General features: G+C 40.7%; 1 protein-coding gene across 1 annotated transcript in view; it reads right to left on the minus strand.

Moving 5' to 3' along the window:
• The window catches only part of P3H3 (prolyl 3-hydroxylase 3), a 383,658-nt gene that overhangs the window by 201,232 nt on the left and 164,044 nt on the right, over positions 1–18,382 (minus strand). The window contains exon 5 of the mRNA XM_044079609.1: positions 14,254–14,393. Within this exon, the coding sequence (XP_043935544.1) occupies positions 14,254–14,393 (140 nt within the window). The remainder of the gene's footprint in view (positions 1–14,253; positions 14,394–18,382) is intronic.

Raw genomic sequence — 18,382 nt, forward strand, 5'->3', positions numbered from 1 at the left:
AACACATGGGATAGAGAGAAGAAAATCCTAGAGATAATAAAATAGAGAAACAGAAGGAAAACTAAACTAAAGCTCTCTTGAGGGTAGGAAAGACATAGCTAGCAGAAGGGAGAGTAAAAGGAAGAAAGGCAAAGAAGGAAATATTGGAAAAGAAAATACAAGAAGTAATAGAAGAGCAGAAATGGTATAACATGGCAGAAATACCGCAATATTTGACCAAGACATGAAGATTTCAAATATTCATCTGGAAGTACCTCCAGAGATACTTTTATACTCGAATTAAACTACCAAAGATATATAGGGTCTAAACATCTGTGGATTTGAGATGTTGTTGCTGGGTTGAATGCAGGAGGTAAGACTGATGCTAGGTTTTCAGAGTTCTAGAAGGCTTTGGTGATTTTTGTAATGGCATCAGCATAAGACAGCTTGGAGTCTGTAATCTGTGGCTGTTGCATAGTGTGGGTAGAGGTGTCTGTAATCCGTGGCTGTTGCATAGTGTGGGAAGGGAAACTGTAAACTATGGCTGTTGCATAGTGTGGGTAGAGGAGTCTGTAATCTGCAGCTGTTGCATAGTGTGGGTAGAGGAGTCTGTAATCTGCGGCTGTTGCATAGTGTAGGTAGAGGTGTCTGTAATCCGTGGCTGTTGCATAGTATGGGTAGAGAAGTCTGTAATCCATGGATGTTGTATAGTGTGGGTAGTGGAGTCTGTAATCCATGGATGGTGTATAGTCTGGTAGAGGAGCCTGTAATCTGTGGCTGTTGCATAGTGTGTATAGAGGAGACTGTAATCTGATGCTGTTGCATAGTGTGGGTAGAGGAGTCTGTAATCTGTGGTTGTTGCATAGTGTGGGTAGAGGCATCTGTAATCTGCAGCTGTTGCATAGTGTGGGTAGAGTAGTCTCTAATCTGTGGCTGTTGCATAGCCTAGGTAGAGATGTCTGTAATCTGTGGCTGTTGCATAGTATGGATAGAGGTGGCTGTTGCATAGTGTGAGTAGATCAGTCTGTAATCTGTGCCTATTGCATAGTCTGGGTAGAGGTGTTTGTAATCTGTGGCTGTTGCATAGTGTGGGTAGAGGCATCTGTGATCTGTGGCTGTTGCATAGTGTGGGTAAAGGAGTCTGTAATCTGTGGCTGCTGTGCAGTGTGGGTAGAGGAGTCTGTAATCTGTGGCTGTTGCATAGCTTGGGTAGAGAAGTCTGTAATCTGTGGCTGTTGCATAGTGTAGTAGAAGAATGTGTAAACTGTGGCTGTTGCATAGTGTGGGCAGAGGAGTCTGTAATCTGTGGCTGTTGCATAGTGTGGGTAGAGGAGTCTGTAATTTATGGCTGTTGCATAGTGTGGGTAGAGGCGTCTGTAATCTGCAGCTGTTGCATAGTGTGGGTAGAGTAGTCTCTAATCTGTGGCTGTTGCATAGTCTAGGTAGAGACGTCTGTAATCTGTGGCTGTTGCATAGTATGGGTAGAGGTGGCTGTTGCATAGTGTGAGTAGAGCAGTCTGTAATCTGTGCCTGTTGCATAGTCTGGGTAGAGGTGTTTGTAATCTGTGGCTGTTGCATAGTGTGGGTAGAGGCATCTGTGATCTGTGGCTGTTGCACAGTGTGGGTAGAGGAGTCTGTAATATGTGGCTGTTTCAGAGTGTGGGTAGAGGAGTCTGTAATCCGTGGATGTTGTATAGTGTGGGTAGTGGAGTCTGTAATCCATGGATGTTGTATAGTGTGGGTAGAGGAGCCTGTAATCTGTGGCCATTGCATAGTGTGGATAGAGGAGTCTGTAATCTGTGGCTGTTGCATAGTGTGGGTAGAGGAGTCTGTAATCTGTGGCTGTTGCATAGTGTGGGTAGAGTAGTCTCTAATCTGTGGCTGTTGCATAGTCTAGGTAGAGACGTCTGTAATCTGTGGCTGTTGCATAGTATGGGTAGAGGTGGCTGTTGCATAGTGTGGGTACAGCAGTCTGTAATCTGTGGCTGTTGCATAGTCTGGGTAGAGGTGTTTGTAATCTGTGGCTGTTGCATAGTGTGGGTAGAGGCATCTGTGATCTGTGGCTGTTGCATAGTGTGGGTAAAGGAGTCTGTAATCTGTGGCTGTTGCACAGTGTGGGTAGAGGAGTCTGTAATCTGTGGCTGTTGCAGAGTGTGGGTAGAGGAGTCTGTAATCTGTGGCTGTTGCATAGTTTGGGTAGAGGAGTCTGTAAACTGTGGCTGTTGCATAGTGTAGTAGAAGAGTCTGTAAACTGTGGCTGTTGCATAGTGTGGGTAGAGGAGTCTGTAATCTGTGGCTTTTGCATAGTGTGGGTAAAATCTGTGGCTGTTGCATAGTGTGGGTAGAGGAGTCTGTAATCTGTGGCTGTTGCAAAGTGTGGTTAGAGGAGCCTGTAATCTGTGGCTGTTGCATAGTTTGGGTAGAGGAGTCTGTAATCTGTGGCTGTTGCAGAGTGTGGGTAGAGGAGCCTGTAATCTGTGGTTGTTGCATAGTGTAGGTAGAGGAGTCTGTAATCTGCAGCTGTTGCATAGTGTGAGTAGAGCAGTCTGTGATCTGTGCCTGTTGCATAGTCTGGGTAGAGGTGTTTGTAATCTGTGGCTGTTGCATAGTGTGGGTAGAGGCATCTGTGATTTGTGGCTGTTGCACAGTGTGGGTAGAAGTGTCTGTAATCTGTGGCTGTTGCAGAGTGTGGGTAGAGGAGTCTGTAATCTGTGGCTGTTGCATAGTTTGGGTAGAGGAGTCTGTAAACTGTGGCTGTTGCATAGTGTAGTAGAAGAGTCTGTAAACTGTGGCTGTTGCATAGTGTGGGTAGAGGAGTCTGTAATCTGTGGCTGTTGCATAGTGTGGGTAGAGGAGTTTGTAATCTGTGGCTTTTGCATAGTGTGGGTAAAGGAGTCTGTAATCTGTGGCTGTTGCATAGTGTGGGTAGAGGAATCTGTAATCTGTGGCTGTTTCATAGTGTGGGTAGAGGAGTCTGTAATCTGTGGCTGTTGCATAGTGTGGGTAGAGGAGTCTGTAATCTGTGGCTGTTGCATAGTGTAGGTGAAGGAGTCTGTAATCTGTGGCTGTTGCATAGTGTGGGTAGAGGAGTCTGTAATCTGTGGCTGTTGCATAGTGTGGGTAGAGGAGTCTGTAATCTGTGGCTGTTGCATAGTGTGGGTAGAGGAGTCTGTAATCTGTGGCTGTTGCATAGTGTGGGTAGAGGTAAAGCAATTCTGAGTTAAATATCTGGACCTTTCACAGATAGAGTCCTTTGGATTTAGTAGGAGTTCATCATCCCTGAGTCTGAGGCAGTTTAGAGAGTCAGGATGATTTCCTTCTCTTAGATAGACCACAATTTAAAAGTACATATGGAGAAAGAACCTTCTTTAAAGTATGCTCACTCATTTGAAACTATCACCCCCCCCCCACCCCGAGACTTGACAACAAAAGATCTTACTAATTTTTAAGTGAAAACTCAAGGATCACCTGACAAAAGAGGCTTCCTGTATGTGCAATCAAGATAATGGACAGAACGCTTCCAGCACTCACCTAACAATAATCTCTTGTAACTGTAAATTCATTACCAAGATTTACAAAAACTTCAACTGATTCTCACCTTATGTATGTATTTTATATATTATGTATGCAGCTCTACCTAAAAATGAATATAGTCAATATGTCAGTTTTCTTTTATCATTGTACATACAAATTGCATACTGTATTTATGCTGCTTTATGGCCTGTGTCATGGCTGAAAAGGGGCTTTGGATCAGACCTACTGAAATATGTAAATACATAAATAAATAACTATCTAAGCAGCCATGGGCCTGTCAGGAGACGGGGTCACACTGCTAAGTGGTCAGCAGCTGCAAAGAGCTTGTCTATGGGTTCCAGTCAATGTGTGACCAGCAGACCTAACTCACCCTCAAAACTTCCATATTTGTGTAGTTTTCAAGAACTGGTTTCAGAACAAAGACAGTGCTCCCTCCTTATCAGGATACAGCACCTACCATGCATTCAAGACCACTGAAAGCTGTGGGGTGCATCCATATTTAACAGCAACCCCATTGCCTCACATCAAATATTGCACTGAGTCTAGAACTTAAAGAGGCCCTTTAGTATCAACCTTGTATCACATGATTACTGAATGTAGCTCCCCTTCCATTTCTACTTCAGAACATTCTGATTATTAATGTCAATTTGAAAATCTACCAATTAATCCAAATACATGTATTATGGCAGACTTTAATAACCTCTGTATGGACTGGTGAACATATACAACCACTGCCAAGTACATCTAGAGAGTCCTTGATTTTGTAAACAATAACTCCATATTGCAGATTGTTCTCTGTTCCCTGCTCCCAGAGTGGCTGCTAACTTCCTTGATATTGTCCTTACAAGCTGCTTCCCCTCCTATCACACCATTTATGTAACTACCTTCTTAGGTTCATAGGTTGGAACTAGGCTATCAGCCCTAAGGCCTATACAAGCCTAGCCATAACAATTCCCTGGCTATTTCTTATGACAATATTTACTTCCCTGGACCCCTGTTTAGCAGGGTGACTGACATGATCCCCGGGGTGAATTTCCTATCTCCCATCCAATTGTCAAGGTTCCTTTTGAAGAGGGCCAAGGGGGCGCTCTGCTTGACGTGTGTGGGCATTCTATTCCAGAGTCTGGGTGTTTCTGGGTCAGGAACCTATCCCTCCAGCATGTTTTGTTCATTGTGATGACAAAGTTTAGATCCCTGGAGTGTGTGGCTCTGAGGGATTGGGATTGCTTTAAGTGGAGCATGTCCAACAGCTTAGGGTTTCACATGGCCTTGTATGTTAAGCAGAGATCGCCTCTGAGTAGAAGATATGCCACAGAGTATAGCTGGAGTTTTTTTAGATGGTCAGCATATGGCATCTGCTTTAGGCCTGTGATTCTTTTTGTGAGATATTTCTTTGGCCTTTCCAGCTGTTGCAGATGTCTTGCGAGGTACATACCAAATGGGGCGTTGTACTCTATAATGGGTCTAATGAGGGATGAGTACAGTGGAACAATGACCTCCTTTTTTCTGGATGAAAAGCCCTTAATGATGAGGTGTGCCACATAGAAGGATTTCCTGACTATTTTGGTGATGTGGTTATCGAAGGTGAGACCACTATCCACCTGTGTCCCTAAGCCTCTCATCACACTTTCGGTGTTTAGTGTACTGCCATCTATGTGGTAATTCATGGGTACATGTTTTTTCCCAAAGGGGATAACTATACATTTCTTGGCATTAAGCTTGAGCCCATGGCTCTGGCACCAAGCATCTGTTTCTGTAAGGCCCTTTTGTAGAATATCCACATCATTTGGGGATTCAGTAATGGCTCCCAGTTTGCAGTCATCTGTGAACTTTGTTAGCCAGAGCCCCTTAGTGTTGGCCTGTACTTCAGAGAAGTAGATGCCAAACAAGAACGGTCCTAGGACCAAACCCTGAGGTACTCCACTTGTCACTTGTCTGGAGCTGGATTTGGAGTTGGCTACTTTTACAGTCTGGGTTCGGTCGGTAAGCCAGTTGGCAACCCATCGAGTGATGTAGGGATTTATGCCCAGCTTAGTAAGTTTATCTATGATTCCAGAGTGGGTGATGGTGTCGAAGGCCTTGACGAGGTCCAGATTGGCTGTGTGGACCACCTTACCCTTGTCCAAAGCTCTGGCTACTGATTCAAAGAAGTCAATCAGGTTCAGGAGACAAGATCGGCCCTTCACGAACCCAAACTGGGTGGGGTCCAGTGTTTGAAGGTTGCCAATGTCTTTGTTTATAAGTTCCATGATAATGCATTCCATGCCCTTGCAGATTAGGCTCGTCAGACGGATGGGATGGTAGTTCCCAGGATCCAAGGTGGATCCCCCCTTGTGGAGTGGGATAACTGTAGCTCTGCGCCACTCAGTGGGCATGAAGCCTGAGGTGAGGCTATGATTAAACATCACACTTGCCATTTCATTTTGTAGTTCATGTAGTACACAGCCTGGGATGTTTTCTGGTCCCATGGATGCTGTATTCTTAGCTTTGGAGAGTGCGGTTTCTACCCGAGTGGCTGTGATTACTGGAATTTGGCAATCGTCTGGTATTGAGATGGGCCTTTTAGGGGGCGAGAAGGGGGTGAAGTTGGGACTAAATCGATCTGCCAGGATATTGGCAATATCCTTGGGATCAGTAAATTTAATGCCATTCTGTTGTAGCTCAGAGCAGGTCTGAGCATTGCCATTTCGATTTTTGACATAACTATATAATGCCTTGTGGTTGTCTTTGGAATCTTTGGCAATTTTATTTTCGTAACTAGCTTATGAGGATTTTATGAGAGATCTCAGCTTCTTACTGAGACTGGTAAGGGAGTTTTTTTGCATCCTGGGATTTTCCTCTTTTCTGCAATAGTTTCTTCCTTCTGTTGTATAGTTTGTTTATGGCAGGGGACCACCAGATTGGCTTCCTTTTTTTGGAGGAGAACATCTTGGTTCTATTTGGGATGGCACGATTCATGCATGAGTGGATGTGCTCATACAGTGCCTTAGTGTAGGATTCAGCAGTCGAACGTTCAGATCCCATCTGCATGGGTGCCATGAAGATTGTCACTTCTGACTTGAGTAGCATGAAGTTGGCTTTGGAGAAGTTTTTTATGGAGGTTTCCTTACTGGGGAGTGGGGGTGGGATGTGGATGTCAAGGGTGATTTGCTTATGGTCAGACATGACCAATGAGGGGGTGACTACTGATGTGGAGCATCTATCTCCCATGTTGGTAATGACCAGGTCTAGGATACTGGAGCCCCTGGTGGGACAATGGATTAGTTGATCTAGGGCATTGGAATTTATGAATCCCAAGAATCGTTGGGAAAAGGTGTTGATACCTGAGTAGTTTTTCCAGTTAATGGCAGGGTAGTTGAAATCACCCAGTATTAGGGTGTTTGGTTGTATCTTTAATATTTTCCAGTATGTTTAGAAAGGTATAGTGAGAATCTTGGGTCATGATGGGGGATCTGTAGCAAGCTACAATTTGGATTGCAGTCTTACCTAGTGTTAGTTGCACCTGGAGAATTTCAGATGCATTGTGTTGGGCAGCTAACCTGGAGGTGTGAATATCCTTGGTGAATATGGACACTCCTCCATCTTTAGTGTTTCGGTCTTGGTTTGGTGGCCGAACAGTGTGGTAAGAGTTGTACCCTGGTATTGCAGGGGTGCTCTCTGGAGCCTTGAACCAGGTCTCAGTTACTGCAGAGATATCGATGTTCTCCATTTTTAGGAGTGCCTCGAGAGGGTGTATTTTGAGGTTTAGACTTCTAGCATTATGTAGCATTACCTTCAGATTTTGCATGCTTGTATCTGTTACGGTGGTGGTTTTGTCCTTTGAACCTTGCCTAAAAAAGGCACTATAGGGGTGGAAAAAGCTTTAGCCAGTAACCTGAATTTCAGGGGTGACAGGTGCAGACCATCTCTGGAAAAGTATCGTGGTTTGTCGAACATGTCTTCCCAGGCAGACAGATACTGGATCCCCTTTGAATGACACCAGAAGCTTAGCCAATTGTTGAAGTCAATTATTTTGTTCTTATACTGTGGTATCATTCTGGGCGAAGGCAGGATGCTACTCAGGGCTAGGGTCATACCTGCCTGGGCCACATGATCCAAGGGTTCTTCCATGTCTCTTTTCATGTAGTCCAGGGAGGTACGTCTCAAGTCATTCACTCCAACATGAACAATGACAGAGTCATATTTCTACTTGTTGTGGAGTGACTTGAGTGCATGCGTTATGTGGCGGATCCTGGCACCCGACAGGCAGCTGACTGTAATTTTCTCCTTGTTCAGCCTGGTGAGTGGGACATCAGTGTGCCTGACTATAGAGTCGCCTATGACTAAAGTGTTGGGTACATTGTCTTGCCTTAGGGGCTGTTGTTGGGTGGCACACTGGTGTTGTGAGCTATGTGTCACTTTGGTTGTGACTGGTGTTTGTTTGGGTTTCAGCTTCGGAAGTCGTTGTTGCTTGAGCAGGTTAATGTTAAGGGCCTCCACATATGTGGGTTTAGTGTTGCTATGTGTGGGTGTTGATGGTGTGGGTTTTGAAGGGCTATGTGTTGCTTGAGGTGTAGTGCAGGTGTTAACCTTCTCCTTTTGACTGTCTAACAAAATCTTGGCTGGAGAGAGCTTTGCTTCCAGTTTGGCTATGTAAGTGCATCTCTCGCAGGTTGTAGTGTTGGGTGGTAGGAGGAGAGGGTTGTCTGTGTACAAGAGGCAGTTGCTGCATTGCCCCAGTACACCCATATTAACCAGGTGGACAGGAGAAATCATCGGAAGCTGACCTTTGGACATGCCTGTTTAGGTGTTTTTTTGTTAAGTACAAGAGCTGTTTTCCCTTACCTTTGCAAGGTACTTTGCAATTACAGGCTGTTTAGTGCCTACAATTAATTTCTCCTTATTGACAAGGAGAGTTGAGTGCTTGTATCAGTTTCAGGCTTCCTAGTGCTTTCCAGCACGTTCTAGAGCAAGTGCTAGTCACAGGGGTTTAGATTTTAGTGCTACTACTGAGAAATCAGCTAGTTCTAAGGGAAAACTTGAAGAGCAGACTTTCTGGCACCTGGAATAGTTTAACTGTAGCCTTGCAGTGCTGCACGATGTGAAAAATGTGCAAACACACGCATTTTTAAGCCCGAAATTTGAACGGGATAGAAATCAACCCAAAAAGGCTAATACAATTACAGTTTCAGGGCTGGAAACCACTCCTCTAGCGTTAGATAGGCAGTACAATGCTCACCAGTCCCACTGGTAAGCAGTAGGACTTCCCCTCTACAACAGCAAGGTCTGGATAGCTCTGAGCACAGAAAATAAAGTCATGAAACCAGCAAAGCCTGGGATCTGGACTGGCTAGGAATGGTGGGAAACGAGCAACCAAGATAGTATTTTTTTATTGTTGAAACAGGCTAAACAATGCAATAATACAGTAAATAAACACAGAAAAGGCTAACACACTTGAGTGTGTAGTCCTAAACAGTAAATGCAATTAAAAGTATACAAAATTAGCAATTTAAAACTGTTTAAATGAAGCAAGGCAAGTGCACAACTGAAAAACGATTTAAGAGGTAGTAATACAGCAGAATAAGTAGCTAGTCTACATATACAGAGAAGTATATATATATATATATATATATATATATATATATATATATATATAGATACAGAAAAGCAGCTAAAACACACTTAATTCAGATGCAGTGCAACCTAGAGCATTTGAGCTGTAGCAATATTAAGGCAAATACAGTTTTAATAAATGCACTAAAATATACTCTATATTTCCAAAATGTTTGAGAAGCACAGTCAGAACACAAGGAGATTCAGGGATTTTTTTTTTTTAAAGAAAGGGAGAAAGGAGGAACAGAAGGCCTTCTCAGATTTTCTCTCTGTATTAGGTAGAATGAGATAATGACACTAGACTGGGAGGAGTGTCCCAGATCAAATTTACAGTAGGGGCGGGCAACTGCAAAGCCACCAAGTATAACAGCAAGACACCAACAGGGAGGGAAGGTGGGGAACAATACTAAAGCTAGTAGCCTACAGTATTTTAGCTAGTAAACACTACAGAAATGTTTATCACAGCAGTGAGCCACAAAATGAAAGTTTTAAAACAGATAAAGGAGCAAGGAGACTCCACAAAATGCTTTTAACTGCAAACAAATCAGTTACCCCTGCGGATTAGCTAATAGCAATAAAATACAGTAAAAAGTATGCAGCAGGCAATAAAAAGTGCTATATATAAATTGCTAGAAGCAATAACCAGTATAAATAAGCCAAAAAACAGGATACTTATCTCAGATCAGAGTTGTAGTCAATGCCCCTCCTCCACTCTGCTCAGTGTGTATAGACAGAAATCCTCTTGAGTAAATTATATGACCAGGCTATAACCTTTAAGATTAATACAATCATTTCCAACCCTAAAATCTTAGCCATATTATGATATTATTTAAAATTCAACTAATTGCTGCTTATCAAGAGCATGGGCAAACACAAGTAGCACATTATACCAAATAAACTAGTTCATAATGGCACCATTGTTTCTGCACACTCCACAGAGTTTTACTCTCTCATGAATCAATGTATTGAAATGGTTGTTCAAATCTGCCACATGCATTGTCATTTTATTTATTTATTTATTTATCTTACATTTGTTGACCGGGATAGTCCGACTGGATACATGTCCATTTTCATCAGAGACCCGGGGAGAAAAGCTCCAAACATACAAACAGATGAAATCATAGTAAAGAAAAGCAAAGTTACAGTTTATATTCAGCAGTATACACATACAAGTTACAGTCTCGCATATCCAAACCTATTAAGGTTACAACGTAGTAGTTGTGAATAAAAAGTAAACATATGACAGCAGAGGAGGATTTAGTCAGGATTAGAGCAAGGGCAAAGCCAGTAAGTTTTAAAATACTGGGTTGTTTTTTTTTTTTGAAGCAGATAAGTGAGGGTTCCAGAGTAAGGGCAGCTGGGAGCAAATTCCGGGTTTTGCCAACTGAATTTGCAAACAGAGAGTCTCCAGATAGTTGTTAGCTTTAACAGTTTCTACCAATATTTTTGTGGAAGAGCAAAGTGGCCTGAGGTTATTAAGGGGTTGGATAATGTTTTTGAGCGAGGACGTTTTTTCTGGATGGGTAATAACTTTGAAAGCAGCAATGAGTTAGTTATACTGGATTAGTCTAGGGAGTTCTAGCCATCCTAAGAGGTTTAGGTTCTGGCAGTAGTGTGTCATAAATTCAGAAGTAAGCCTACACTGTGAAACTGATATAAATCAGCTTTATAAGAAAAACAAAAGAAGCTTATATCTTCTTCTCTTTCAGCTGTTCCCATTAGGGGTCACCACAGCGGATCATCTGTTTCCATTTCTTCCTGTCCTCTGCATATTGCTCTGTCACACCAACTGCCTGCATGTCCTCTCTCACCATGTTCATAAACCTTATCTTAGGCCTTCTTCTTTTCCTCTTACCTGGCAGCTCCATCCTTAGCATCCTTTTCCCAATGTACCCATCATCCCTCCTCAGCACATGTCCAAACCAACGCAATCTCGCCTCTCTGACTTTGTCTCCAAACCATCCAACCTGAGCTGACCCTCTAATATACTGATTCCAAATTCTGTCTATCCGTGTCACACCCAGTGTAAATCTTAACATCTTTAACTCTGCCGCTTCCAGTTCTGACTCCTGCCTTTTTGTCAATACCATCATCTCCAACCCATACAACATAGCTGGTCTCACTACCCTCTTGTACACCTTCCCTTTCACTCTTACTGGTACCTGTCTTTATCTACCTACGCCAACTCTACACCCTGCATCCTCACCATTCCTCTATCTCATTCACACACACATATTCTGTCTTAGTCCTGTTGACCTTCATTCCTCTCCTCTCTAGAGCATATCTCCACCTCTCCAGTGTCTCCTCAGCCTGGTCCCTACTCTCAGATGATATGCGACAAAGTATAGCTGGAGTTTTTTAGACAGTCAGCATAGATCATCTACTTTAGGCCTGTAATTCTTTTAGTGAGGTATTTCTGCAGCCATTCCAGTTGTTGCAGATGTCTTGAGAGGTACATACCAGACAGGGCATTGTATTCTATAATGGATCTAATGAGGGCTGAGTACAGTGGAACAATGACCTCCTTTTTTCTGAATGAAAAGCCCTTAGTGATGAGGTGTGCCACATAGAAGGATTTCCTGACTGTTGTGGTGATGTGGTTATCGGAGGTGAGACCACTGTCCACCCGTGTCCTTAAGTCTCTTATCACACTTTTGGTGTTTAGTGTACTGCCACCTATGTGGTAATTCATGGGTACATGTTTTTTCCCAAAGGGGATAACTATACATTTCTTGGCATTGAGTTTGAGCTCATGGCTCTGGCACCAAGCATCTGTTTCTGTAAGGCCCTGTAAATTAGGATGACTATAAATTAGGCACATATGTCAATTCCCTTACTTATACCCATATTCTTCAGCAGGGACAGGGTCAGATCAGTGCCCGGTGTGTTAGCCATGGGCTCATTCTAGATGCCAAATAGTTACTGTCAGTAAAGCCCCTAGCAACACATCTTATCACACCACCACCACCCTCCCCAAAACTGACACTGTCATTAGGGATTTGGATTTCTATACAGGTAATCAGCTCTCTCTTTTAACCAGCATGTCTTAGTTGTGATTCCAAAACCCTACTTCCTTGCACATCCTATCTGTTTGGTCAAAGGATATCCTTTTCTTTCCATATTGCTCCATAATTTAACCCTTCACTGAATACAGTACTCCCTTTGAAATATATCTATCTAAGCACCTTGTATAACTTGAAAAGCCTCAGAGAGTCCTAACTAAAAAAGAATTCCAATTTAAGCCACTTAACCATTCTTAGCAGATTAAAATTCTTTTTCCTCTGCTCCATCTATACATACTCATGAGAAGCAACATTTGCGTAGTATTTCATGTTATGAAACACTTTGAAGTTTTGGATCTACTCCAACTTCATAGACTAAAGACTCTAACAAACATCTGATTGAAGGACCTAACCTCCATTATAAGACTATCAACACTTGCAGGAATGACGAGTTGTTTAATCAATGCATTCCCCATCTTTGACGAGTTGTTTAATCAATGCATTCCCCATCTTTGAAGAGTTGTTTAATCAATGCATTCCCCATCTTTGACGAGTTGTTTAATCAATGCATTCCCCATCTTTGATGAGTTGTTTAATCAATGCATTCCCTATCTTTAGAATAGACTCACTTCACACATCATCAAAGTACATCCCTGTCCATCTTCAAAGCCCACCTCAGTGGTGGACTGGTATCTTCAAATTCATGCCTGGTATTAATGTGAATGTAGTGCATGCTTATCACTACATGACATTGTAGCCAAGCTTCCTCATGACTCTCCAGACATAAGCTTAGTGTAAAGCCTAGATATTTATTTTGCTATTCTGAATCATTGAACTTCTGATCTTATTTGTTCCATTGATCAATGAGTCATCAAGCACTTTAAATTAATACTGCAGTTCATTCAGTATTAATTATTGAAGCAATGAAATCTATTGATTTAAGCATCAGTTAACTAATTTGTGAAAATTGGAAGCCATACATGTGCAACCAGGTAATATCGTCCCTCAAGTCTTGTTACCTCCCCAAGCTCTCATATCCTCAAAAAAAAATGTTACCATGCACAAGCTCCTCCAATAACCCATGTGGTGACACCATATACACTTCACATGTAGCCATATCCTTTCTACCATCCCTTTGGGAAACTTTAAATTCCCAACAGTTCAAAACTCTACTAAAATCACACCTCCTTGCCAACTGGATAAGTTATTGTTTATCCTACCTGTTAATCCTTCTTCTTTAACTCTCAGAACTAGTTGGCCTTCATCCTGCTTTTCTAATTTACTGCAATGTACTACACATGTTGATTTATTTTCCTTTTCTCTCCTACATCTTTTAATTTATTCTTCTCTTTCTTTATTAATAGCTCCATCCCCTCCATTCTTACATATTAAATCATACTCTGCCTCCTGTCCCCTTCCCCTCACATTCCTGTTCTATATTTCTTCATTTATGTCTTTCTCCCTACACTGTATTCTCGTAACTTAACCATGACCTCACTTTCATACTCTTACCAAACCTTATTTCTGCTATGAATAGGGTAGTACCCCTTTCCCAAATCTAATCCTATTATTTTTCTCATGCTATTATTTTTTCCCCTAAAATATATTTCCAGTGTTTTTACTGCCAGACCACTCTATCAGAAACTCTTTTCCTGTACAAATCAGTACACTCATCTTCATTATACCCTTAGCTACTTGCTTGCATGTCTTGCTCATGGTCTATTTATGAATTAAAATGTCTTAATATACCAGGTAAACTCTATATTACAATCTACTTCACCTGTAAATTTACCGTTTATATGATAAGTCTGCAATTGTTTTTATATTTTGTACTTTGTAAACAGATAATCTAATGTAAGCGTGATGGTCTTCCCCTTGGAACTCTGCTGAAAAGGAGCTCTGCTCATTTGGATTTTCATGGTAAACAAATGCAAATAATAAATAAATATCTAGCTTTCTCCCCTGAGAAGGATGCTATTCCTAGGGCACAAATGTTACTTAATACTTTCTTCGGTTCATTGTGCGACTTTAGTTGAAAAGTTTGAAACATTTTCTGAAAGTAAGATTCATGGAAATTTGTACAGCCATAAGAGCTGAGATATTGTTGCAGCTGCTGTAATTTTGATTACTAGAGTGGACAGCATACCTCTCGTGGAGGAATTGATGCAGTCATTTCCTGTCCGAGTAGCGCTTCATAGGACTGGAGGTTCTGTTGCATGGTCTCGTCTGAAGGGAAGAAGACGAGGTAGGTCTTTGCACACTCTGCAGCCTTGTCATACTTCTTTGCTACAGGAAGAAAGAAAAAGTTAGAAAACCTTATAAAGAAATTGGGTGGTCACTAGTATCACTTTGCAAAAACAAGAAACCTACAAGCCATCCTCGTGTGAAAAGATGGATAATCATGTATATACATAAAGGCTTTTACTGTGCCTTTATTACATATAAGTAGATCGAAAAGTGTACACAATCAAGAATGAAGTTAATCTTTTTTTGTCTGCTGCACTACAACAGAAATGTATTAAAATAACTGTTTCATGTAGGCAGGCATTTTCCCAGAATCCCATTCAGCTGGCATAAGAGTAGTGGACTGGATAATCTGCTGTGTAGTTTCATATTTATAATCTCTGATCAGGTGTTTGAATTGCTGCTTTTCTATTGTGATTAATATTAATCTATGGAGGATAGCTGCATCAGCAACCAAACATCAGAAGTAATAGAACAGAATATGCTTTACAGGAGGGCAGAGCCTAGATGGCCAACCGAGAGCAGTGAATTTTGAAAGCTCCATAAACTAGTATAATAATATAGGAACATTTTATTATTTTCAAGTTTAAAATGTCAGGCATCTATAGATAAACTACTAAACTACATAAATATCAATTTTGGTGGAGATATATAAAAATGTTCCTGTCAAGTAACTTGGAGATATATTGAGTCCTGAATATGAACAACTCAAGGAATTCTCATCCAGATGCTGCTTTGAAAAAAGAACTGCAATTGATGACATCTACCTTACAGGAACTATCTTTGAAGATGGATGGCTTTAAAATTAAATTCTCAAAAACAGATTGATACCCTTAACGAACTATTACAGCAACACCATACAAAAATAACAAATATAGAAACTTCTCTAAATGACATTGAAAGGAGACTCAAAGAGGAAGAATTCCAAAAAGAATATCTGCTTAAACAGACTACATGGCTGCTTAACAAAATAGATGACTTAGAAAACAGGGAAAGGGGAAACAACATAAGGATCTTTGGTCTGCCTGAAAACACTGAAGGAGAAGACATTATTTCATTCTTAACAACCTGGATTCCTGAATTTTTAGACTTGAAAGAGAGACTTTCATTTGGAATTGAAAGGGTGCATAGAGCACTGAGGAAATCTGCTTCTAACTCAACAAATACTCCATCTATTACATAGTTATAAAAGTTCTTTCATTTCTGGACAAGAAACTAATATTAAAATCTGTGTGGAGAAAATCACCCTTAAAATACAATCAAAGCCTGATAAGGTTTGGCAATGATTATTCTCCCAGAATACTAAAACAAAGGAAAAGTTCTGGCCAATAATAAAACTGTTGAAACAAAACAACATTAAAACACAGCTGGCCTTTCCAGCCAAGATAAAAATTATTTTTGCCAATGAGATGAGAACCTTTAATGACTTAGAAGAAGCTGCTATATTCATCAAAAACAACAACAGAGTGTCTATCCCAGAAGAAATGGAATGGATGGCCCCTACTCTTAAAAGAATAAAAGAAACAAATCCTTGGACTGATGCTAGAAAGAAGAAACAAAAAACTGATTCCAAGATAGCTGTCCCAAAAAAATAACTCTTACAACTACATCTCTCAAAGTATCAACTGATATGGTGCATCACTTGTCATCTGTTTTTATTTAAAAAAGGAGGGTTTCTTAAACAACTGAGAAACAGTAATGATTTATTCAGAATGTTAAAAGAGTACAATAATTCTTCACAAACGAAGGTAGGTCAAGATGGGTTACTATTTACATTATATATAAGCTAAGCAAAGCAACATATAATACAAACATATAAGTTTCTAGTCCCCTACCTGAACTCACTAAATACTTATCTTGTTCATTTTTCATTACTTTTACTTATAATAATTTAAGTAATTAATTAACTAATTCAGCAAGGTACCATTCATCAGAGTTCAGACTCAAATGTAACAAATTATCATCATATATAACAGCAGTAACAGTCGAGTGTTTTGAAAAAAATGCTGTCATGGAGACTAATGCCTTCTTCAGTTAAAGTATGATTTAGAAATGCCATGTATATCCTGGTTAAATAAGAGTAGCAAGCTCTTAGTACAAATGTCATCATTATTCTGTCTAAATATAGTTAATATCAATTATGGCAAGTATCACAGCTACGAGTGCTGTTTGATCAATCCTGATATGGTGTGTGTGGCTGCAGCTGTGTCTGGCAGCTAGTATAAATGTCATTATTCTGTCTAAATATAGTTAATATCAACTATACAATTACCCCCAATTAATATTCCAAAACGTGCATGCTGATTGGCCAGCATGCCTGTTGTAAATCCCACAATATACTAATGGCACAATATACTAATTAAAAAAGGTCTGGTCACCCAGACTTTTTTTCCGTTGGTATAAAGTGCTAAAAACATTCTTTTAACAAATAAAAAAGAAAAAAACAGAGCAACAGAGACTTTCTTTTCTCCATTGCTTCCATTTCAAAGCATTGATATACTGGATATGCTTGGGACGCAAGTCCCATATGCATGTTCAGTACATCAAAACAAGGAAGCAGTGTACCACAACCAGTGGAAGAACAGTAATGTGTCGTTATACAAAAACATTATTTAAGAAAAGTATTTTTTTCTTAAATAATGTCATTGTATAATAGCAATAACCGACTCCATGGTTGTGGTATATTGAAGATTTACCCAATGTTGGCTTTATTTAATCACTCGGGTTTCGCCCTCGTGATTAAACCACACCAACCATGGGTAAATCTTCAATATACCACACCACATCATCCGCTATTGCTTAATTATGGCAGGTATCATAGCTTTGAGTGCTGTTTGATTAAACCTGACATGGTGTGTGTGGATGCAGGTGTGTCTGGCAATTGTTGTATGTTGCCGTTTTTTTCTCAAGAAAGCTGTGGGTTGTGACTTGTGATCGAAGTTTACTGATGCTTGTGTATTAGGAAGAGACATTTGTTGTTTTAGCCTGGATCAAGGGGAAGGGGTGGATAAAACTGTGATTTGGGATATTTTGGCAGAGAATAGTTTGTTTATACATCTGCTGAGTGAGAGGTGGGAAGGCTGGAAGAATGTGTTATCTCTTGTTGTGACGGCTTGTTGGGAATTGTTTTTTTATCTGTTTGTTCTCCGTTCTTTTCGTGGCTGCTGCCTCACTGAAAGGGAGGGAATTTAGCCTTGAAGTTGCAGTGAAGTGAAGCTTTGCTTCAGGTGCATCACAGGCCTCTGGTATGCAGTACACAGACGCACTAACAGAAACAGATGCTCCCAGGTTGCTATAGTAATGGAGACGGAGTGACAATAATGCTTAAAGGCTCTGAGGAGCCTCCGAGATGATTCTTGGCAATGAAGTTTTTGGTTTTAAAAAAATAAATAAATAAAAGGGCTGTTTTAAACCAGATGTACACATATTGATGGTCTCCCAACACTTCATTTAGCTCATTAAGTTGATTCTTGATAAAAATAACTAAATAAATAAATAAATAAGTGCAATTTTATATTTAAAATGTATTTTAGTCCAAACACATTAGGGACTTACATAAGAGTGAAAGTCTGAGTTATTATGAAAGACTAAGAGCACTTGGTCTTGTCCAGTACCCTTTGCAGTGGTCTGGGAGGTGAGCTTGCTCGGACATGTTGGGCATATGGGGATAGCTGATTCTAGGGGTGTTTGGGGTTGCCAGGAAGTGCTAGAGAGCCATCAGATTTCCTTCATGGAAATATCTGTGAGAATGGAAGGTATGTTGAGTGGTTCACTGGCAGAGTTGCCACTGCATGGAACAGTCTGGTAAAATGGAACAGGAAAAATATTGGTTTGGAGATTTTAAAAACAGTGTGGAAACACACTAGATGAACTAGTGAATGGTATTCTGGCAAAACTGGATGGGCATTGTTGCCCATGCTTGAAGTACTGATACGCGTGTATGTAAGGATGGAAATATAGTTATAACAAATAAGGAACTAGAAGGGTCTCATAATTTAAAGTCTATGGACTGTATAAAAATGCTTGGAAAG

Source organism: Protopterus annectens, chromosome 8.part0 (genome assembly GCF_019279795.1).
Source record: "Protopterus annectens isolate FY-2018-M chromosome 8.part0, PAN1.0, whole genome shotgun sequence".
In the NCBI taxonomy this organism is placed as follows: Eukaryota; Metazoa; Chordata; order Ceratodontiformes; family Protopteridae; genus Protopterus; species Protopterus annectens.